The 23761-nt window shown below is 52.0% G+C and overlaps 1 protein-coding gene across 6 annotated transcripts; it reads right to left on the bottom strand.

Annotated features, from left to right (window-relative positions):
- Window positions 1-5358: 5358 nt before the first annotated feature.
- LOC308645416 (homeobox protein Hox-A9) lies at window positions 5359-22915 on the bottom strand. Of its 6 annotated transcripts, none has more exons than XM_081287536.1 (4): window positions 22805-22915; window positions 22641-22701; window positions 7684-7773; window positions 5359-6599 (listed from the first exon to the last, which is right to left on the bottom strand). In XM_081287536.1, the coding sequence occupies exons 1-4, from the start codon at window positions 22898-22900 to the stop codon at window positions 6361-6363; spliced, it is 486 nt and encodes a 161-aa protein (XP_081143662.1). In that variant the 5' UTR covers window positions 22901-22915; the 3' UTR covers window positions 5359-6360. The 6 variants fall into 6 exon arrangements, 5 of the variants coding, with proteins under 5 accessions (XP_081143662.1, XP_081143661.1, XP_081143663.1 ...); XM_081287537.1 differs by lacking the exons at window positions 5359-6599; window positions 7684-7773 and adding exons at window positions 13398-15001; window positions 20872-20913; XR_014021212.1 differs by lacking the exons at window positions 7684-7773; window positions 22641-22701; window positions 22805-22915 and adding exons at window positions 14561-15001; window positions 16180-17723 and having other exon boundaries at window positions 6461-6599.
- Between the last annotated feature and the right edge of the window lie 846 nt (window positions 22916-23761).

Below are 23761 nucleotides of genomic sequence, written 5' to 3'. Positions count from 1 at the left end.
CTCCACTATGGGCAGTTCTATTCTTCCTAGGTCTTTATCATGTTCGATGGGCAACAGGCCAGATTTAAACTCTGATCCACACCCGGCAGGCGCAGCGTCGCTTACAGCTGCAGAGAGAATGCCACCGCAAACTGGAACCATGTGGTTCGAATAAACTCAACCTCTCCCGGCTTCCTTTCCTTAATCGGCAGCGCACAGTTTATCCGCACTAAAGGAAGCAGTGAAATATTTATCTATTAATGAGCCTCATTTGCCAACAGATTTATTAGCATGAGGTTCTTCTCCCTCCTCCTGGACACCAGGGCCCTGCAGGCTCTGTGCTTTCACTCCTGAGCACCTGGCTAGCCTCCGGCAAACCAATAAATGGCTTAACACTCCTTTGTCCTTCCCACAACCCCTGGTTCCCCCCTGGCTCACTGGAGAACTGGTTCTATTCCCTTCAGCTTGGAGGAACCTTGACCCCCACCACAGACCTTTCCAGGCAGTCTTCCCCCTAGCCAACCTTGGACCTCCACCTTGTGGTTCTGGATGCCTGGAAGCAATAAATGCTTTAGATCTGAATTGGACAGGAGAGGGGATCCAGGCATCTGGGGACTGCAGCCCATTGTGGACCCCATTTCTTTAGGAGATAACAAAAACAAATATGGGAGCCTTCCCCCCCACACCACCCAGCTACAGTGGCTTTACATTTCTAAGTACCCAGCTCACAGAAAGTTGAGTGCATAGTAGTCTTACTTCTTCTGATTTAGACCCTCAACCCACGGTTCCTACCTTCCCTGCCCTGCTGTGGTGTTGGATCAGCTGAAGCCCTGCTGCCCACTGTTCTGCAGAGGATGATTGGGCTAACCCTTCCTCTAAACGCCTCATAAACTGCCCAGGCCGCACTGGAAGCCTGGCCACCTTTTACTGCCCAGCTCTATTGCACACCATAAACCCGACCTCACAATGGAATTGCTCCGGAAATTCTCCTCTAAATTATAGAGTTTGGTTCCTTGTGTACAAAGCACTCTTCATCAGTTTTAGAGGGTCCAGGATGCCCCCTTATTCACAGCACCCTCTCAGGGGGTCCTGGGGCACAAAAGGCAGTAAGATAGTTCAAATCAGCAAGGATCCCCAGCTTCTGCCCAGTAAAGGGCTCATACTTGGGCGGGGGAGGTGGGGGCAGGTGGGCTCCCCGGCTGCCTGGGGGTACAGAGAACCTACAGGAACAATATCCGGGGATGCCCTTTATGGTGGGTCAGGATGATACAGTCTCAGAATTTCAGATGGGACATGAAGGGCATAAAACAGGAAGAAAAAAATTCCAAATAACAATGCCTTTTGAGAGAGAGATAAAAACCTAAGTTAGCTAAAGGAAGACGAAGCAACCAGAAGAGATCAAAGAAGCAGAATTAGACGGCTTTAGACCAATAAATTGTTCCTCGGGTGACATAAAAAGACGCAAAGAAAAAGACCTGGCTCTGCCGCAACAGTCTGTCTAGACTCAGGCGGCTGGGATGGCTGAAAGATACCTCCTTTAAAAATAGAACCTGCTCTAGGTAGGGGGATCCAACAGGCCCGGTGGGGAATGATTTCAGGGAGTGCAGGAAGAAACTCACCCACCTCAAGAAAGAGCTGTATGCAAACTCCACACGCCTATCTCTGCCCCAGGTTGGCCCCGGCTGCAACCCAGCAATCCGGGCAGGAGCTCTGCTTCTCTCCTTAGGCCAAGGAGGATCCAGATGCTGCCTACAAGGCTTAGGTTCTTCTGGGCCCAAGTCAAGTTAACTGGGCCACTCTCGAAGGCACCTCAACCTCTCTTTCCTTTCTGTGCTTCTCTCTGTCCTGCCTCCTGTGGAAGGATTTTAAAACGAAAACGGCCTAACAAAAAGAGGTTTTCAATAAAACCTATTTAATCATTAATTCTTGAGCCATTGGTTACCTACTTATTTGACTAAAAAGATGCAAATACACTGGGTTATGTGTAATTATAATCATGGAAATCCTTGTTGATGCCGGGCCTGGAACAGGCCCTTGTAGGCTGGTTTCTAATCAGCCAAATTGATTATCTTTAGATAATTTCCCACTGTACTCTTGAAGCTAGCTTTTCCCCTACTGTCGGAGTGTTTCCCATTTCTTGTTAACAATAGTCCTGGATATTTAAATCCAGTTAAATATATAAACCCAGCTCTCCCAAGGGAAAAGCCCTGAGAGTCAGGAAGCGATTTCCTTCTCTAAATGTTTCTACCCACGCCTCTCGCCTCCATTCCCCATCCAGTGAGAGGTCCCTGGCCAGGGCACAGGGAAAGACCCATTCCTGATGCGGGCAAATGAGCTCCGACTGGTGCAGAATCTGGTCTGGGCGAAGAGCGGTTTCGGGATGCAGCTCTTAAGCAGCCGAAAGAGCAAACAGCCTCCCAGCCGCCAGCCGGCCAAGGGCAAGGAGGCTCTGCCCGAGCTGGCCTCAGAGATTCTGGGAGGCCTGCACTTACCTGGTTCCTTTGTGATCAGTTCCTTTGTGAGTGGTGCAACCTATTTGTGACTTCATTTATTTGTAGTTACAGAAATCAAGCTTTCTATCTGCAGTTTTGAATACACAATATACGGCCACGGGTATAAAAACCTTATAAAACCCTTCTTACAATCGGATGTTGTGAAATAGTATGCATTTTATACAGAAATATAATGAAGATGTAACCTCTAATACTAACATGTATATATATACAGGAAAAAAGGAGAAAGAGAAAAAGCGAGTGAGGCAAACCCCCAGGAGAGATGTCAGCCAAAACCTAGTCCCCAGTTTTACAGCATGTTCAGCGAGGAGATGCAGGTCATAAACATTTTGTGGGCTTGGCAGAGACTATTACAATCCCAAATAAATGCACCGCGCGGCATGTTCACAGGGCTCCGGGGTGCTTCGAAGGATTCTGTTTGCTTTTGTGTTTTCCCTCCGAAACCATTCTACACCCGTGGCTGATCCTCCTGTAAGGGCTATGGGTGGCCTTTGCAGAGGCTTCGAAGCATATTCCCCACCTAGCATAGGGATAGACTGAGCATGGATTGGGGTCCCTTCCTTTTGGCCTGCTCAGCAGGGTCGCCAGAGTAATCTCTGCACCTAAAGTCAAGGAAATACCTCAGCCAAAGTAAAGGATGTTTCCACGACGTGCGCGCGCGCCAATTCTGGAGCTTGGATAATATTATAATTGTTATTTTAAACATCACATTTATTTTAGAACAACCAAATAGTTCCTGGTCAGTTCCAAAAGGTTCCTCTTCCCAAGCAACTCCCGGCTAATTCTAGGCATTCACCAATGATGGCTTCACGCCCAATTTTCACCCGCCTAATTTTATTGTCACGTATTCAAACCGGCCGAGTCCGGGGGTCTTGGTTCTCTTCGGCGCTGGCTTTCTGGGTCCTGAACCCGGCCCTGAACCACCGCGCAGGTTTCCGTTGCCTCCGAGGCCGCCAGGGAACCCGTGGTCACGGTGTGCGCCCTCTGCTTTCCCTCTGTGGGTTCATCAGGTCCGAGGGCTGTAGACGTTGGTCCTTGTGTCCATCTGCCGATGAGCCAGGTTCCCCGCGCGTCTCGCTACCCCGAAGCCTGTGCTGGGTTGAGGGCGGTGACCCCTGGAGTCTACCCGCGCCTGGAGCTGCAGCCCCAAAGCGCTGCGCCCTTGGGATGGGGCCTAGGAGGCGCGGGCGGTGAGGGTCAGGCAAGCACCCACCGCATGCATGCTTCCCAGGAAGGCTTCCAGCCTGGCATGAGTAGCACCAATAATATATGACTGTTGTCCACTTAAATCTGGGGCTCCCATTCTAGAAAGGCTCGCGTCAAGTCGACATCTTAGGAGCTTCCCAGGGTCGCGGCAGCCGGAGATGGCGGCTCAAGCATCTCTTTGGTGGAGCCACACTGCCATCTCCTGGCCTTACCTTGGCACTGCAGCCCCCGAAGCCCTGGCCAGCCTGAACTTCGGCAACCGCGGCTGCGGTCCACAAAACGCCTCACTCCCAAGGGCGGGGCGAGGATCCAGTCCCGGGCGGGGGGAGGGGTGGCGCGTGGGGCCTGGAATCTACGCCGCGGAGCGGGTAATGCCCATAAAAGAGAGCTGTTTCCGCAACCGCTTTATCGGCGGCAGACAGAGCAAACAAATGAAAGGGCTTTGGTGGAATATCCTAATTGGGGCTGGACAGTTGTAAACTCATTAAGGACCGAATTCCAGACAGTTCGCAGACCCGGTCTTTATGGCACACCCTCACTGCCCATTCTTTGAAGTTCCTTCTGTCTACAACAACAGAGTGCGTCCCAACTTGGCGGCGGGATGGGGGTGGGGGTGGGGGTGAGGGGACACTCCATCCACTCGCGCCTGGTTCCTCTTTCACGCTTCCGAACACGATCAACTTTGCAGGAGTCACGGGGGGGGGGGGCAGGGCGAGAGAAGAAAAGAGGGGAGCGAGGATGAACCCTCCGGCCACATCTGGAAAGCGCTCGGGCCTCCGAAGTTGTGGCCATTCCCTCCGCAGCCCTTTACACCCCATAAACGGTAACAGCCCTCATTTTATTTTATGGCACTTCGGGGCTCCTCGGTTGCCTGGGCCCTGCCTCTGCCAGGACTTGTGCTCTCGGGAGGGGGTTGTGGGGCAGGATGCAGGTTCTCCCGGGCCCGGCTTCCAGGACGCAGTGGGGAGAGAGCGCAGGCCTTGAATCCCGTGCAAGTCTCCAGCTGCGTGAGCGGGCAGCCACGATGGCGGGTGAGGTTTGCGATTCCCTCCTCAGAGCCTCCTCAGGAGGCGGGTCCTGTGGGTCCTGCGCTTCTCACTCCTCCCACCTTGCTAGGAAAGGCCGCAGGCGGCCGGGGACCCGAGTTTGGGAAATTTGTCGGGGCACCAGGATGAACAAGTGGTCTTTCCACCGGTACTGACCAGTACTGGTCAGAGATACCCAGGCCCCAGCCCATCTTGTCCGAGGTTCCCTGCGGTCCAGTGAATAGACCCAAGGTCGTGAGCCCAGGCCTCGTGTTTTTCCAGTCTTCCTCCGCTGCTTGTGCCGCCTGGCAGTTGGCTACGTTGGGAAAGCTTAGGCCCCGCCGTGACTGGCAGGTCTCAGCTTCCAACGCCGGCTAGACGCAAAATTAGGGATCTCCCTCCCCGACACCCCTAGTCTGGCCTCCAATCAGAGACTCTGCCCAGGCTTCCCGACGGCGGAGAAGGTGCAAAGAGCAGACCCGCAAAAAAAAAAAAAAAAAAAAAAGAATCAATATATTTTATTTGGCAAAAAGTTAAATATCTCAACACAATAATTTGGTCAGTAGGCCTTGAGGTAACTATTGCAAAATATACAGTGTATGTTCAGCCCGATGGAAAACCCAGATTATTCAAGGATACAAATGTTCAGTAGCCCAATGGCGGTTTTGTGGTGTATAATTTATTATCAATAAAATTAATTCCATTACAATAAGCATTTCCCCCAATTAAAATTAAGCATAAACCATAGGTAGTAACCTTCTGCACATATGTATAGCTCCGAATTTCCTCACTGTTCCTCTGGTGCAAAAACAATATTCAAGCTTGTCTGATTATGAACTTTTTCTTTAATATATAGATTATATGTACATGAACAAGATAAGACTATAAAGCATATGTAGAGACTAAAATGCCTGCATTTCTTAAGTAGAGAAACCATCAATCTATGCATCCTGAAGAACCTCCCCCCATTTTAAAATTTTTATTTCACTGGGAAATCCTTACAGCTAGTTTACAATCATAGGTTAACAGCCTAGTTATACAGAAGACGTATTCCACTACAGAGCTATACTCTATGCAATTGTTTTTTCCCCCTCATAAACAACCTGAGTTCAAATTGAATTCTAGCTTCCACAATCACAACGGGTGCATCACCCAGCACAGAAGTTTGAGTCACAAAACATAATTACCACAATAAAACACAGTGTTCAAGTATCTAGGCAGAGCGATCTGCCGCACAAAGAGCAAATTAAATTAACTACACAGACTAAAAACTATACAGCCCGCCGTCAACAGTTGTGCATTATAAAAAGGTAGTTTTTCCTTTTGTTTTAAGTCAGGAACAGGTAGATTTTTTAAATATATACAAGCTAGCACACACAGCCATCAGCGCTAATGCACACCCCCCCCCCCCTTTGTCTTATAGAAAATGGAAAGCTTACAATACCTCCTCCATCAAAGCTGCAGGCCTAGGAGCCAGCCTGAGCAGGGCTTGCCAGGGGGGAGATGAGGCCTGGGGTTTTAGAGCCGCTTTGTGCAGGGTGGTGGAGGCTGGGGTTGGGGGAGAACAGGGACAAGGGGACAAGCAGTCCTGTCTCTTTTTCTCTAGCTCATCTCTTTTCTAAATAACCCAAATGGCATCATTCGTCTTTTGCTCTATCCTTGTTGATTTTCTTCATTTTCATTCTGCGGTTCTGGAACCAGATCTTGACCTGCCTTTCGGTGAGGTTCAGCAGTCGGGCCACCTCGTACCTGCGGTCCCTGGTGAGGTACATGTTGAACAGAAACTCTTTCTCCAGTTCCAGCGTCTGATGTTTGGTATAAGGGCAGCGCTTCTTCCGCGTGGAGCGTGCGTGAAGCCAGTTGGCAGCCGGGTTATCTGCGGAGGAGAGAGACACTGGGTTTAGAAGAAGAAGCACCCTCCCCGGGTGCGAGGGAGCTTCCTGGGTGTCTGGTCGATATGCAGGACGCTGCTGAATTGGTTAGGGAAGGCAGCCCAGCTTCGGACACAATGGAACCCTGGCAGACAGACGCACGGACGGTCACTTACAATTGCCCGCAGTAAAACCTAGGCTCCCCCTCCCCTCCGCCGCCCTCCTTTCTCCTCTATCCTTCTGTCCCTACCTCTTTTTCCCATTCTTTGCACATTCTAAGAGAGTGAAATTTAGAAACAGATCTCCTTTTGGGCCACGCAGAGGGAAACGAGACGCTGTGTTTGTGTAGCAAATTTTAAGAATGCTTCTCTCTCTCTCTCTCTCTCTCTCTCTCTCTCTCTCTCTCTCTCTCTCTCTGACTCTCCGACTCTGTCTTTCCTTCCCCAGATTTCCCTCCACTCTTCCCACTTCTTATTTGACCTTCCTGGAAGGCCGTGAAAACTAGGCTGGCCGGCAGGGCGCCCCAACGCCTTTAATCATGTCTCTGGCTTATTTGAATAATCTGGAAAGGGGACCCTTTCGGCCCGATCTCCCGCAGCCTCATCCTAGGCAGAATTTACGCCGCCACCGGCTGAAGGCAAGAAGTGGATGGAATCGACCGTGTCCCCCTGAGTCCCGGGGTCACGTTGCCCGGCTGCTGCTGCTGCCGCCGCTCGCGAACAATCTAGCTGCACAAAAGACTCTCTCCGCTGCGCTGCTGCTTTCGAAGAACGGCCCAAAGTAGCTCAGTCCTGGGCCTGGGCAGCCTAGTAGAGGGGCGGCGGGTCTTGGCTCGGCTTGTAGCGCCCGCCCCGCCCCCTCTCGCTGCAGCAGCCTCCTCCCCTTTCCCCAGCCCTGCAGGCCTGCTCGTCACAGTTCTGTGGACTTGGGGCCCCGTCTGAGGTGTCCCAAACACCAACTTCTGGTTCGTGGTCCCAGCTCGGGAGGTTCCCAGCAAGGACGAAGGCAGGCTCAAAGAAAGCTGACGGGCCAGCAGATCCGGGTGGCCGGCGTGGAGGCGGCGGCTGATTTGGAGGAGAAGACACTTACTGGGATCGATGGGGGGCTTGTCTCCGCCGCTCTCATTCTCAGCATTGTTTTCCGAGAAGGCGCCTTCGCTGGATTGTTTTTCTCTATCAACTGGAGGAGAACCACAAGTATAGTCAGTCAGGGACAAAGTGTGAGTGTCAAGCGTGGGACAGTCACCCCTTCTGGCCGACAGCGGTTCAGGTTTAATGCCATAAGGCCGACTGGAGGGCAAGCCCGCGAAGGAGAGCGCACCGGGCGTGGGCTCCAGCCAGGAGCGCATGTACCTGCCGTCCGGCGCCGCCGCTGCCACGGGCGCCTGGGTGTGCACGTAGGGGTGGTGGTGATGGTGGTGGTGATACACTGCAGCAGGCACGGCGTTGGCGCCCGCCGCGTGCACCGGGTTCCACGAGGCGCCGAAAACCGCCGCCTTGGACTGGAAGCTGCACGGGCTGAAGTCTGGGTGCTCGGCCAGTGCCGCCGCCTGCCGTGGGGGCTGGCCCAGGGCCCCTGGCGCGTAGCGGCCAGCACTCAGCTCGTCGGCCGCGTCAGTGCCCAACAGGAACGAGTCCACATAGTAGTTGCCCAGAGCCCCGGTGGTGGCCATTGCCATGTCCCGCGCCTGGTCGGCCCGGCCCGACCCGCGGAAATTATGAAACTGCAGATTTCATGTAACAACTTGGTGGCACCAGGGGGGAAGTACAGTCACCTAATAAGTTGCCGGCGCCCGCGCCCCCATTGGCCGCGCGCGTCACGTGTCCACCCGGCAGAACAATAACGCGTAAATCACTCCGCACGCTATTAATGGCTCGGTGTTTTGCAGTCATAATTTTTATAGCAAAAGCCATATGTTTTTATGCAAAGGGATCACGCCGCTCCACGATCGGGTTTGTTTTAATTGTGGCCAACGAAGATTAAAAGATCAAATCTGGCCTTGCCTCTGTTCTCTCCCCTGCCCCCTCCCAACACACACACTTCTTAAGCGGACTATTTTATATCACAATTAATCACGCCATCAGGAAGGCGCGGGTCCCGCATGCGACTGCGGCCAGAGGAACCCCTCACATAAAATTAGACAATAATTGAAGCCATAAAAAAGCAGCTAAATCGCATTCTCGCTCTACTGTATTTAAATCTATATTTATGATATTTCATAAGGAGTTATTGTTTCAGAAGCCACACAGACTGGTTGGGAAGTCGGGAACGACCAACAGATTCGTTTGCCTCGCCGTGGCTCCCAGCTGTAAAAATTTACGAGGACTTGGAAAGGTTAAATTAGACTGTTGTGTTTGGTTGGCGAGCTCCCTGTAAATAATCCCTGCGGTCCTCGGGAGTCTTCCCCTGGCCGGACGCGAAAAGTCAAATCCAACGCAGTATGGGTCCCAAGTAGAGTAGTCACTGGCCCCTGCCAGAGCGCGCCCAGCAGGGACTGACTATCTAAGGGGGAACCATCTGGTCTGCCACCCAAACCCCAGCCTGCGGTAAAAGAAAGCCTAGCACCCGGACAGCCCCCAAGTTCGTACTTGTTTCATCCAGGAGCTGGCAGTGAGGGAGCGGCCAACTGCCACAAGGTGAAGCTTTTGAGAGTCTGGTTGTGCAGCGCTAGGCCCCTGGCCCAGGACCCTGCTGCACACTCCTTCGCCCAGCGCATTCTGCACCTCTTCATCTGGCTGGAGGCGGCTAGCGACCTATGCTCTATTCGCCAAGGCCCTAAGCTGAGGTCTGAAAGATGGTTAAAAACCGCCAGACAGTATCAATAGAAGGGGAGTTCGGCTTGCTAAAAGGCAGTCCCGCCTAAGAGATTCCAAGGCTCCAGTGACTGGGAAGCCCGCACTGGAATAAAAGGTCCTGTACCCAGTATGAATGCCCTTCAAGGATCCTTTCTTCACTCCTTTCTGGCCATCACCCGGTGCCCAACCTCGGTTATCGACCGAACCGAGTAACTTTACAGAGTTACAAGGCCCAAAGCAAGGCGGCCGCAGCTCAAGTCCAGGACTAGAAATTAAAACGGGGCATCGGGCACAGGGCATTGACTTTAATCTCATCCTTTGACCTGATCAAATTGGGGAGATTATTTCTCACCCCTTGGAGTCTTTGGGGGTGAAAGCAAATGAAAAGGCCGCAGCCTCTATTGTTTTTTTGGAAGAAAAGGTAAAAGGAAAACCCGTCACAATTCCAAACAGAAAGTAGCGACTCCTAAAATGGGGTAATTAAATTCACGTGTGAACACTATGCTTGGAAGTGTGTTTCTCATTAGTCCACTTCGCTGGCAGCAAGGCTGGCGACCTCAGGCATTTATTTCTAACTTTTGGCTTTCATTCTCCCCCCCCCAAAAAAAAAAACACATCATGAAAACATATCCCTATCCTTAAAGGCTGAGACCCTCAATTGTTAGTCTGTACTGGGGAGGGAGGCTGGGAAGCCACGCAGATCCCAAACGTGTGCCCTTTCCTCTGCTCCGCGCCGCGCTGAGAAAGGTGGCCTACACAATGAACTCGCGACATGGCCTGTCCCAGCCGCTACAACCCCCTCCCCCCTAATATTTTCCTTTCCGTGTAAATTCCTCTGCGTCATCCCCACCCCTATCACAGCCCAAGGTGTCCTAAATGTCCCACAGTCCACAGGGACTCAGATTTTCCATTTAAAATTTTAACTCTGGAGGAAAACTTCCCTCCTTTTTTGTAATTGTTTGTAAATGGAAGAGCATGCTTGGTTGTCCTTTCCATTGGTACCCAGAGAAGACAGGGATATATTGTTAGTATTTTTTAAATAAATACAAAGCTGTTGCTTTAAATAGCCTTATCCCACAATAGGCGAATTACTAAATAATCACCAAGCATTGAGTGTTAAGCAGCTGATACTGGTGCCTAAAAGGGGGGGGGGGGGTTCACAAAACCAAATATTGGCCCTCTTGAGCCCAGAGGTTTGGAAACAGAATATTCATACTTTTGCTTCTGCTTTTATTAAAGGGATTGCATGTCCATAAAGAAATAATAAATGGGTGTAATTACAAACTGTCCCTTCCTGGCTGAGAATTTTCCAAAAACCTTGAAATAAACCTCTGAAATAAATCCAATACACTGGTCCGGAAAATAGCAGAGAGAAGTTGAAGGGAACCGGGTGTGCCGGTCTTTCAGATAACAGGTTGGCCGGCCGGCGGAGCAATGAAAACAATCCCTGGGCCTCAGCTGAGCTGGGAAGGGAAGTACAGCTCTGTGAGCATTGAGTCTGGAGGCTATGTGAGTGTTTTGGAGGAAAGGGGGATGGATTATTTTCAGTTTTCGGTGGGGAGAATGGTCAAAGCTGGTTTTCATCCATAGCCTCTAGCTTAAGACAAGGATTTAAGTTTGTATCTCGATGACTCTAGAATTTAGGATTCCTTTCACCTATTTGAACCTACTGGCGCTGCAAAGAGCCCTCTTCGCCAGCACCCAGTTGTACAAAGCGGCCAGATCGAACATATTCTTAACCTGGTGCCTGCCCCTGGCAAGCAAACAGTCAAGCTCTGCCCTAAGGAGGCTCCCCCATCACAGTCAAAGCCTGAGTGAGATGGGACCTGCAGGCCCGGCAGAGCCAGCAAGGAACTTCCCGATGGAGCTGATGGAGCCGAGTGGTCTGGCTCCACTACCTCTGGCTGGGCCTCAGCCGGTGTTCCGGGTGAGGGTGGTGAAGGCCTCCTTGCGCTGGATGTGGGCACACAAAGACACCGCGGGTGCCCCCTAATCCGGACTCCCAGACAGCCAGTTAGCGACAGGGAGAAGGAACGCAAGGCCGCCGCCAGCCGGTCGTGATCGTAACCGAGGCCTTGTCTGCACAGAGGCACATCAGGCCAAACCCACGTCCTCGACAGCGGTCCCACGCAAACCCTTCCTCTTCAGACTCCGACCTTTACTTAAGCGCCCAGAGAAAAATAAGACCTCTGGCTTTCTCTCAAACCAGCCCTTTTCTTCTCCAGGATTTTAAAAGGAGAGTAGGCAGCAAGACTGAGAAGCAGATAAGGAAACAGAAGATGAAAGAAAAAATAAAGAGAAGGGAAGAGGGGGAAAAGAGCAAAGAAAATAAAAGGATAAAAGAAGAAGGAGCAAAGGAAGAAGGAAGAAAAAAGACAGAGGTGGCTCCTGGGAGCAGAGGGAGCATTTTCAGAGGGAAGGGTTAAGTGACAAGGCTAGGATACCAGCCCTTGTCCACCCTTATCCCTCCTATCTCGGCCTGGCTCTCTGGCTCTCCCACTGGCAAAGGGATCTTTCCGGAGCTCACATCCCAGATTGGAGTGTGTGTGTATTCAAGCCTTGCAAGGGAATGGCGGGGGTCCCAGGCCAGGCGCGGGCCTGTAGTAGGAGCAGCTCAGGATTGAAGCTAGCGCCCCTGACCTTGAATGGCCCGGGGCCCAGAATTCTTACCACGCCCCCGGCATCCGCGAAGGAGCAACTAACCTGATGGTACCTGCTCTAGGCCAGGTGTTGTTAGGGGAGTGGTGAGGCCTGCTGGCTGCCACAGCGCTAAGGAAGAAGAGAGGCTCCTGCGCTGAGAATGCCGAGGTTGCCACCGCAGGCCTGGCACTACCGGGGCCTTGATGCCCCGCCCGACCCGGCCCCCGCGCGTACAGGTACCTGGAGACGATTTCAACTGAAGTAATGAAGGCAGTGTCGTGCTGTCGAGAGAAAGGTGGATCCCAACAACAGGAAACTACCTAAATCACCGACCAGTTCTGGTGCTGCCCGCGCGGGGCTCCCTCGCCCGCCGCCGCCGCCGCCACCGCCGCCGCCGCCACCGCCGCCGCCAAGGAGAGAACCCTGAGATCATGCCTGGACCAGCCCCTTGGCAACCTGCGCCCACCGCTGCCACCGAATGCCTCGGGCTGCCACAAACCCGTCATGGAGGGAGAAGCCACCGGTCCCCCAAAAAGGTAAGCTTGGGGGAGGGAGGGACAGCGGGAGGGAGCGAGGGAAAGCAAAGGAGAAAGGAAAAAGGAAGGAGGGAAGAAGGCGAGAAGAGAGCTGGGAAAGAGCAGAGCGCGTGCTGGTTTCCCAAATCTTGCAGCTTCGAGAACCGCCGCTGAGCGGCGGCAGCCGTGGGCGACTCAAAGCGCCAGAGGACAGCACAGAGCCGGGTTCTTTGGCGGAGGCCTCCACTCTCGCTCCCCTCGGCCGCTCGCTCTCCCCCTCTCTCTCTCCCCTAGCCGCCCGCCCGCCGAGACGCGCGCTCCCGCGCCCCCTCCCCCTTAACGTCGCCCCCCCCCACCTCCGGCGAGCAGGAAACGCGTGGCCCAGCGGAGGGCATCCAGGTGGGGGAGGCTGTGCTGGGGGAGGGGGCGGCCAGACCTGGGTCCATCTAACCGCGGTCGCATCACTAAGATGCGCAGCGGACCAGGCCTGCTCCCCGGATTTAGGCAAAGGGTCATCTGGAACCTGGGCACCCGCAAAATAACTGGCCTCCGCGAGCCTCTCTGGGGCTCCCGAAAGAAATCCTGTTTAGCTTCCTCTGCCTATGCAGCTCCCCTCTCAACTGAAACCACTGGTCCAAGACAGCCACAATCCAGATATACTAGCAAGTCATAAAACTGAACAAAAGCCGACAAACCTTAAGGCACCAGGGCTATAGGGCCCAGACAAATTACGACCGTCTAGGTAATATTTAAATAGATGCCTAAAGTAATTGCAGGGGGCTCAGGCTAGTACTCCTGTTGTAAAAGTGGTGGATGGAATAAAGTGGAAGGTGAAGATAAGAAGTAAAAAAAAAAAAAAAAGAGGTAAAATTAAAAAGCTTCATTCCACAGCTTTTATTCTATAAGAACATAAACATCGTCTTTTTTCCACGCACAGCAGCAATACAATATTAATTTATTCTGATTTAAGATTAGAAGTAAATAGAGCTAGAACTAACATTTATAATAATGATAGAATGCATTTGCTTAAAACATGATTGGCAATTTTTCATAATAATAGACATTTATACAGATTTGTATTTATAGTTTTTTTTTCTTTTTTCTGCACCTACAGGTTTGACCCTTTTATGCATGTAACTTCACAGTATAAAGGAAATCCAAACAATGTCTCCCTTCTCTAGTTTATTCTGCTTGCCTCAGCCCTCCTAGGCTTCCGTGAATTTCAGAAAGCCATGCACACACAAAAAGATGTAAAAAAAATGTAAAATAATAATAATAATAATAAACCTCCACGAGACAGGGAGAATTGTGGTGTGCTTTTCGGGTGTTACCAGTGGTAACGATTTTAATGACAAAAAATCCACTAATTCCACATGTATAAACAAAACTACATTATTCTCAACAGCCAGAAGAAAATGGAAATTCAGAGGTAAATGAAACATTTTAGTCAGGCAATGCAAGACCTTACACAATCTAGAAGAGAAGTTTCCTTCTCTTGGTCACTTTTTTTTTTCTTTTAAAGCTGGGATATCTTACAGAGGAAGGAAAAAATAATCATTCTCTTTCTGCTTTTTCAATCAGCCAAAGCCAAGCTCTATTGCCAACCTGCATGTCTATGCCTGTATGCCCTTCTCTTGGCCAAGGAAGAAAGGAAGAAGAAAAAAGAAACCCAGGGGCCTGAATCCCCTGATTAAACACAGCCCAGCCCTCCAGGCAAGCGGACCCAGTGGCGGCTCCTTGCACCATTGACCTCAGGCCAGGCACCTTAGGACAGTGGGACCTCGGTCTTCTGGCTAGGTTGTTTGAGGTGGGCAGGAAAATAGCTCTAAGGATGGAAGAAGGAGGATAGGGGTTATTTCAAGCATTGAGACCCCTAGACAGCAAACCAAGCCCAGTAAGGATTTGACACTTAGGACAATATCTATTTCAATAGAATTTAGCGCGATATGGCTTTTTCCCCCTGAAAACAAGTAAACCAGCACCAAGCAAACAAAGAAACAAAAAGTCAGAACAAACCAGCCCTGCACAGATGTAACGGCCCGGGAGATGGCGAGTGTGGAAGGGTAGAATGGGGCTCCGACACAGGTGCGAGTTCTGGGGAAGAGGCTGAAGACAGAGGGAGGGGACGGGCGCTCTGGCAGCGGGAGGGGGGGGGGGAACCCCGGCATCTCCTGGAGCTTCATCAGGAAAAATTAAAGTTGGCTGTGAGCTCCCGGATCCGATTTTCTCGGTTCATTTTCTTCAGTTTCATCCTGCGGTTCTGAAACCAGATTTTCACTTGTCTGTCCGTGAGGTGGACGCTGCGGCTGATCTCTAGGCGCCGCTCTCGAGTAAGGTACATGTTGAACAGAAACTCTTTCTCCAGCTCCAGCGTCTGGTGCTTGGTGTACGGGCAGCGCTTCTTCCGGCCGCTCTTTGCAGTGAGCCAGTTGGCTGCGTTTTCGCCTTTGGAATTGCCTGGCGTTTAAGAGAATACAGAGGGGAAGGTTAAGTCGAGGCCACGCGGGCTGCACGCGGGGGTGAATTCCAGACGTCTTTCCCATAAGAGGGATGCCCCAAGTCACAGAGAGAAGGGTTATGCCCCTGTTTGGCTTGCGGAGAACAAGCAGTTCCTCCAAAAGTCATGGCAAATTGAATGGGCCTTCAATCTACACCCACCCCTCAAATTTACATTTTCTTCCATTTTTCCCCCAAACACCTGTTTCAGCACAAAGCTGCCAGGGTACTTGTAGAATGAAAGGCCTGGGAGGGCAGGCTGCACATCTTGAACTTAACGCCATTCTTTTCATCTCCTCTATGGCAGACAAGTATTTCCTGAAGCCTCCAGGTTGGGGAAAAGGACTGCTTTCTTTGATGGGGGACCGGCAGCGGATTGTTTTACTACAGCCCCCCCCCCCCTGATTGCTCATGATGAAGAGGAGAAGGGCATAGTTGGGCCAATGGGGAAGGCAAGAAAAACTGATTCTGGGGTCAAGGGCCCTCCCTTGCATCTCTGCAAGAGCCAGGGGTATGCAGCTGGGCGATTCCGAGTTCCAGGGGAAATGAAATAGCCCCTCTCTAGTTTTCTGCTCTGGGCCCCGGCGTCCAGGCCGGATTTGTCTTTTCTTCTCTGGCAACAGGGATTCCCGCCCCTCCTTCAACTTTGAAAAAGGCATGGGGGATCGTAAACTCGAACTTCGCCGGTTAATGGGCTTATTTATTGGCGCTGGCGGCTGCTTATTTTGGATGCCTTACAAACATCCGCACTATCTGCGGGCGAGCCACTTTCCCTCCCTCCTCCTCCCCCCGCGTGGGCCGCGCCGTGCAGGCTGGGCCCGGACCAGGGGTTGGGGTGCTCCGGGCCACAGGGAAGATCATGCACAGGAGGGGGGCTGCTCGCTGGTGTCGTCGCCTCCAGTCAGGGTGAGCCGGGGCCAGCACTGAGAATGTCTTGGTGTGGGCCTCTAAGCTGGACATGAATTTTTACTGCATCCCCACGCCCAAATATTAAAAAGCGAGTTCACAAGGTCAGCCTGCTTGCAGCTTGGGCCAAGGCTGGCCGGCTGCTGCGCGGACTCCTGGTTCTCTGCTCCTTCCTTTTCTTGGGTCTGCCTGTCTACCCTCCTGACTGCAGCCCTCTGGCGCGCCCTGCTTACCCAGGGAGTCCTTCTCGGGCGAGGCTTTGCTGCTCTCGGAAGGGGCCGGGGAGAGCTCCTCCGCGGCGGAGGATGACGCGTGCGCCTCCTCGTCGCCCTGAGAGCCCCCACCGCCGCCGCCGCAAACCAGCGTTGGGGGCGGCGGAGAATCGAGGGCTCGCTCCTTCCGGGCGGCATCGGCCGAGCCAGAGGCGAGTGCCGGTGGCGGGTCGAAACCGCGCCCCGGGGGCTGCGCCGGGAATGGACTGGCGCCGAGCTGCTGCACGCCACCGCCGCTGCCGCCGCTGCCGTAGCCCTTGGCCGTGCCGTAGGCCTGAGAGAGGCGGAAGTAGCCGGGCACTGGCACTCCACTGGAGGCTCCTAGGGCGCAGCCGTCGGGCGGCGGGCCCCGCGGGAAGGGGGCCAGATCGGTGGTGGCCGCTGAGCTTTTGGGGCATTTGTCCGCCGAGTCGTAGAGGCAGTAGGAGCTCTCTTCTTTGATGTTCTGGGCGAAAGAGCACGAGGTGGCCTGTGGTGGAGCCTGGGGTGGTTGTGGCGGGGGCGGCGGCTGCTGCTGAGGTGGCTGCTGCTGCTGTTGCGACGGCGGCCCCTCAGGCGGCTCCATCCGGCAGGACCGGGGTGCATCTAGCCACAGGTCTATGGGCGCCGGCGCATAGCCCAGGGCCCCGCTACTGCCACCACCGCCTGGCGAAGCCGGCTCATTGCGCTTGCCGCCCAGTGCGGGGAAGAGCCCGCAGCTCTGCAGCCCGTAGGGCAGGTCGGTGGCAGGCGGCAGGTAGACCCCGCCGTGGGCGTAGTAACCACTGCCGCCGCCGCCCCCAGCGCCACCTCCACCACCTCCCGCTTCGCCTCTGCCCGAGCTGATGAGCGAGTCCACCAAAAAAGAGTTCGCGGCGGGGCTCTCCGAGCATGACATTGTTGTGGGATAATTTGGCGAAGGGAGCAGATAGCCCTTTCTGGCTGACATTTCTTGTGCAAAACATGCTGAATACGATTAGCAATCCCCCCGCACCGCGGCGGGCGTCCGCAGCCAATCCCGAGCCAGAGTTTCCGCGCGACCACTCCCAGTTTGATTTCGTAGGCGCAGGGCCGCTCTCCGAGGGCGCCCTCAGAGCCCGCGATTGATATAAATATGTAATCTGTATTGATGGGCCAGGAGATGCACGCCTGACACCTTGGCCCGAAGGCTGTGAGCTGTGGGGGTTGCCCTAAAGTGGCTGGTGGGGGGCCTGGCCCTAGGATCGCCCCGCCCCTATTCTGATGTGAGCCCTAAGCCGGGGTCTGTTGGAAGTGTTCTTGGGCCCTGCGCAGTTAACAAGTGGGGTGTTTACGGTGCGCACCCCCAGCCTGCCTTGGGTGCTCCCATCCCTGTTGCAGAAGTGGCCACTAGGCCCAGGTGCCCTGTGACTACATATAGGAACCCTGTCGGGGACTCACGTTCTTCCTATTCAGCTCTGGACCTGGAGGTGGCCCCATCTCTGGAATCTGGTTTCCAAAAGTAGCAAACCTGGTCCCAAAGCCACTGGGATCCTCACAGTGTCTGGAGTAAACTGGAAGTTAGCTATTGCCATACTTCTGACATCTCACACCAAATACGCCCCCAAATGCAATAGCTGATCCCTGATCCTTTAGCCTCCAACACTGTCCTACCCTGTGGATTCATCCACAGGATTTACTCCTCTTCAGTGCTCACCTGGCTTGCCTTTTATACATCTCCTGTTGGGGAACCTTGGAGGTCTGGTGTAAGTGAGCATGGGAAGTGACTGGCATCCTTGGCCGGAAGACTTGGCCACCAGACAGGAGGCCAGAGCCAGGTCCAGACACCCTCACCAACACCCTGAGGAAATCCCATACTCAGGTCCTTTAAGAGAATTGGAAGCTTGGCCCTAGGGTTTTTGTTCTTCTAGGATGGGGAGACCTGGAAGGGGAAACTTGGAGGAATGTGCCCAGCAGACACCTCTGCCACTGTTCCCTCTCCTTTGGGCCATGGCATTCCTATGTTCCTGGAGGCTATAACAAAAACTGATATCACTAAGCTTCTGCCTCTCCCCACCTCTCTTACTCCATCCTCTCCAAACCTATGGCTGGGGCAGTTCTTCCTCCTAAGGTGTGCACATTTTAACAAGGCCCAGGGTGAAGAAATCTATTACCTCAGCGACTGAGCTGGGCTTGTGACCCTTTTATAGGAGAGTTCCAAGCCAGACCTTTTGCTCAACAAACATTGACTGGGATCCTACTCAGGGGTGCTTTCTTAGCCAATTGGAAATGGCCAGCCTGGGGCACTAGCCCCCAAGTGTGGGCCTCCATACCAGGCTCAGGAAATGTGACCTTTTCCGGCCGGATCCAGTGGAACTGGGGAGGTCTCTGCCTTGCCCCTGACCTGTGGGCTACAGGTCTCCAGAATGACCCAGGCTGGCTACTCATCCAGCTTCAATTAAAGCTGGAGTTACTGACCCTGGGGATCCCAGGAAGTAGAGCAATCAGACCTCTCTGCCAGTGGCAGGGAAAGACTCTTGCATTCGGGTGGTCTGTTATGCTTCCTTCCAGGATGAACTCAACCGGAGGAGATAAGCATCCTGAGAGAATCCCGAGAGTGCAGGAGAGAGCTAGCTAGGTACAGCCCAGGCTCTGGTTTCTAAGAATCCAACAGCTGCCATTGTGGCTGGTTTATAATTGGTGCCCAAGAGGCCATGCCACTGCTATGGTCATACAGTGTTCCAGCCACTTCTACCTCCATCCCTGTGATGACCGGCTCTACACAGACTAGGTATCAGAATACAAAACAAGGCGATAGTGGAGAGAAAAATAAAGAGGAATGGAGGAGAGACGGACAAAGAGAAAGGAGAGAGGAGGAGAGCTTGAGGGAGCCAATTTTTTTCCAGCTTCAGTCCTCAAACTATAGCAGCTGCTTAGCACAATCAGAATCAAGACTCGGGTCTGTGCTGACACATGGATAACTCTCCACTCTTCTGAGTTGTTCCTGCACCCCAGGCCAAGACAAATTTTCATCCCCCTATTCCTAAGTAGCCAGCAAATCTGAGCACTGAAGAGCTCACAGCGCTGCAGCCTAGGGCCCTACGTTGGGCTTTCGGGATCTGCCTGGTCTCTGCTCTGCTCAATAAGAGGGTAAAACTCACTGGAATTGTGTTTAGCAGTGCCACCTGGGTATGCTACAAAACTGGGGACTACCTAAAAAAGATACTTTGCTCCTCAGCACTGCCTGTGCCTCTCTGGAAAGGTCATGTGGCAAGTATAGGTGGCAAGAGTGAGAAAGGCTCTTTGAGGAGAATGAGCCCCAGCAGGCCAGCATACCGGGGATTAGGGCCCAGCGTCCTGCCTGTCCGGATCCAATGTAAAAAGCAACTTTCCAGGCTCAAATTTGGAAAGGGCTGTTGTCATTGGAGAGTATGTTTGAGATGGTGGAAGCTACAAAAATAAAGTGAAAGACATTGATGTAAACCTGTCTTTCTTAACCTTTTAGAGTGTCAGGGACCCCCCTGAAAAATAAAAGGCAAATCTGATTTACACTGAAAAATGCCTATCTATGCAGTCCCACAATCCAACCATCATTTTCAAGGAATTCACAGACCCCTCAAAGCCTTTTCCTGTAGCTCTCCAGAGCATCTAGGACTTTCCTGGGCCTCGAGAGACCCTGCCAATTTGGCTGGTAAGACACCCTGATGCCCTGCTGCAGGCAGCCCTCAGGCTAGTTTTGGCCAGGGCCCTGTAGGACCGCCAAATGGGTTTCTATGCTGGATGGGATCCAGGAGCCTGCAGTGCCAACAAAGGTTACAAAAGTTAGCTTAGCATACTGCATCTGCTACAAAAGGCCACCCCTGCTAAAGAGTGAAGGAGCGGGAAGGCCTGCCACCAGCATCACAGCCCCTGGGATTGACACTTGGGTCTTCATGGACCTTTGCGGTGGTTGGTATGAGTTCTTCCAGCGTGACTCCCCCAACCCCCTGCAATCGGATGTTGAGTTTGAACTTTATAGATTAAAGGGAGGGAAAAGTATGTAGGCTTGTATGGAAGATCCTCTCTAGCCTAGGACCTTGGGTCCCACCCGCACTGGGACTGTTGAGCTGGGAAAGAAGAGCCCGCGCTGCGCTCCCTTGGTTCCCTTCGCTCCCTTCGCGGACTGGCCTGCTGGGGCTGGTTCGTTCGAGCTAGAGAATCAATGCAGCAGAAACTCAAGTTAAATGCCACTTTGTGCCTCCTCAGCCATTTGAGTTGGTCTGGAGCCCCCAGTATTCCTGACAAGCCCCAAGCCTCCTGGGCCTCTCTAGGTGTTAGCCTCCTCAATAAAATATTCCTTTCCTTTATCGATCGCTTTGGTTTCCGGAGGTTTCCCATTCCGGAGAGATTAAGAAAAGCGATTCAACTACCGCATGGGTCGGCTTCTGTCCACTGTCTCTCCCTCTTGCCCGTCTGCCTTCTTACTTTTCACCCTTCCTTCCTAAATTTCTTTCTCTTCCTCAGGATGCCTTTGACCTAAAACCCCGGCTGCCTGCTTGCCTCCACCAGGTTTGTGCCGCTGCAGTTCCGCCGCCTCTGCAGCGGCAGCCAGAGCCTAAGTTTTATTCAGGAGTAAAAACTGCCCATTTCTACCTGGTGATAACCTTCGGTCCCTCCACGGAGCCTGAGATAAACATCAGGCCCGTGGAACATGCAAGCCTGTTAGCGAAGAATTACTTTGCAGTTCACTAGAAGCCGATTCCTCTTCTTGAGTAGGCCCTTCCAAACAAGGAGAAATAAATTACGAAAAACAAGTTGTGTTCTTTTACAGGAAAAATAATGAGGTCCTTAGCTTGAGATAGCTAGTAAACAATTTATATCTGGAGGCCATTCTCAATACTTTCTGGCTTCTGAATTATCCAGCAGGCTGTGGGATTGGGTTGATGCTCCGCAGAAGGAAAAAAAAAAAAAAAAAGAATGCTATTTTTTCATATTCAGCATTAACAAAAATCTTGTGTTTTCTCTAATTCACGAATTTGTGCATAACTAAAAAATTTCCCAAAACAATGATGTTCTTTTTCTGTTGGCTTTTTTTTTTTTTTTTAAGAATGTCAACAGTTCCAGGGATATTTAATGTGTCTTTTTTGAACCGGTCAGGTGCAATCTATTCTTAAACAAGCTTTAAAATTATTCTAAATCTAACCACCAAGCTAGTTCTTCCCCGAATTGTGGGGGGAGTGTTGAGGCCTCTTCACACACTCCTTAAATTGCAATATTCTTAGTTTTGCCCACAATGAATGACCCCTTGCCTTGAAACGAAAGGCCCATCTGAGGTTGTAGGAATAGCTCCTAGAGCAGAGAGCCACTCACCGTTTGGGTGTTTTTTTGTTTTTTTTTTCATGGCTGCCTTTTTCTAACATAGTTTTTTTTTTTTGGGGGGGGGGATCCCATTCTCAACAAAGACTAGTGATTCTAATAAGCAAAATTTACATACATGTAGAGAGGCAACATCTACTTTTTCTAGGATTCCTTGTAGAATCTCACATATATATTTGGGAAAAGAAAATAATGCTTTCAAAAAACTATTAAAATATTGAAATAAAAATTTAAATACAGGAGGAAAAGGGAATTTTAATTTGGACTCCAAATTGTAAGCATTTTGATAATTTAAAATTCCATTTATGACAGTCCTGAAGGAATGACCCCTTGTTTAGACTTTATCCTCTAGTCCGCTTTGAAAATGGATAGGTATTTACCAATGCGTTTTTGCATATTTGTAAAATCCTCAAAAGATCTCTCTCTCTCTCTCTCTCTCTCTCTCTCTCTCTCTCTCCCCCTCTCTCCTTCTCTCCCTCTCTCCCTTTCTCTCTCTCTCTCCCTCTCTCCTAATAAATTGCTGCAAAATCCCAGCTAGGTTTATAACAGCACATTCCAGATAAGCAATACAAAGATTTTTCCAGCAGTCTTAAGAATCAAACGCAACTTCACCGAATTGGCCTTTTTTGGAAACAAAGGTTTTCCCTTGTCTGCTAGGCAGACCTCAGACCTCACCTAGTAGGAAACCAACAGCCTCTGGCAGTCTGCCCCAGGGAATAAGCCCGCTCCAGCGAGCTGCCGATGAAGACCACCCCATTGTTTTGAGTAGAAACTTTCTGTTTGCCCAGTCCTCCAATTTCTCCCCTGCCCCATAGCTCCCTATCTCAGCGGGGCTGGAACCCTTTAGCTTGGATGCCTCCCACCCTCAGCTCATCCTATTTGGAGTATTTCCACCAAATCAAAAGACCTCCTTGGGTGAAATTCTGGCGCTAAAATCAACAACTTTTCTCACTTAGGCCTCCTTTTGCTTTCCAACCTTAGGGAGCGATGGGAGAAGTGGGGGTGGTGGGACGAACGTCTACTGCGTCACCCCACAAACCCAGTTAGGTTCCCGGCCCCTGCTTAGACAACGGCCACCTTCTCACTCCCACCCATACAATAGTGAAAGTGCTAAACTTGTGTCCTCTTACCTTGACACATTTCCGAAATCACTACCAAGTGGCTTCTTCCGCGCCGCGACGCCGGCGAGGCCTAGGGAAGGCACGTTGCTCTAGATTACACCAACTACTTCTTATGCGTGACCCCACACACACCTTTTAATACGAAGGGGAGCGGCACAAATGAAATAATGTACCGTGCTGCTCTTAGAATCAGAAGCAAACAAAGGCCAAGAATCACGCTGGGGTTCCCGGCTCCCCGGCGGCTTTGACATTGATCGGAAGCGCGCCATCTCGTGGCGGCTGCGGGACTAGTCTCAGACGGAGCTCCAGTCTCCAGCCTCCAGCCAGGAGAGGGAAGCCAGCTCCCGGCAGAGAGGAAGAGAGGACAGAAGGAGAGAATGTGCCCAGCCCGCTGCTATTGAGATCTCATTTTTACATCTAAGAAATTGCTGCAAAACCCCAGCCGGGTTTATAGCGGCGCATTCCAAATATGCAAATTGGCCAGCCCCGGACGGGTTTACGACCACATTGTCACAGCCATCGGAGGATGGGCTTTTATAGGGCTCAGAAATCAAACCCGCACCCGCCCGCCGCCCGCCCGAGAGCTGTTCTCCTGGCTAGACTCTCTCTAGCAACTTGAGAGACTCTGGTTAATCTTTAACCATCCCAAAGGAAGTCTTTCCCTAAATCCGGGCTTCCCTGCCAGCCCCCCTCCCAGCCCCCCAAGGAGGGCCCTTGTTCTTCTCTGTGTGTCTGTCAACCTAGACATTCATCTAGGGGTCTGTTCTGCTCGCCTTTCAGCTTGGCTTCCCCTGTCGCGCCAGTTAGGCAAACAAACAAACAAACAGAGCAGGGTCTGGGGCCTCTCTTCAAATGCGACCCTCTTTGCTGCTTTGGCCCTGTCTGGGTGGCTGGAGAGAGGGTGGGGTGGGCAACAAAAGGCTCTGTCCTTTCGTCCCTGCCCCTCAAGGTTATGGGTGATGTCCAAATTTAAGGCAGAAGTTCAAAGGCAGCAAACAAAGAGGAAACCGGCATCTTTTCTCCCAAAGAAAAGACTGCCTCATCTAGGAGCTGGGGAGAAAGCACACTTAGAGGTTCTTGAGAATTTGCTCTGCTCTGGTACCCAGACTGATTTCCTTCTTGTTGAAGGG

The sequence above is a fragment of the Spermophilus citellus genome, assembly GCF_964194105.1.
Source record: "Spermophilus citellus genome assembly, chromosome: 3".
NCBI lineage: Eukaryota > Metazoa > Chordata > Mammalia > Rodentia > Sciuridae > Spermophilus > Spermophilus citellus.
The sequence above is the reverse complement of the archived record's forward strand: the minus strand, read 5'-3'. Positions and strand labels throughout refer to the sequence as shown.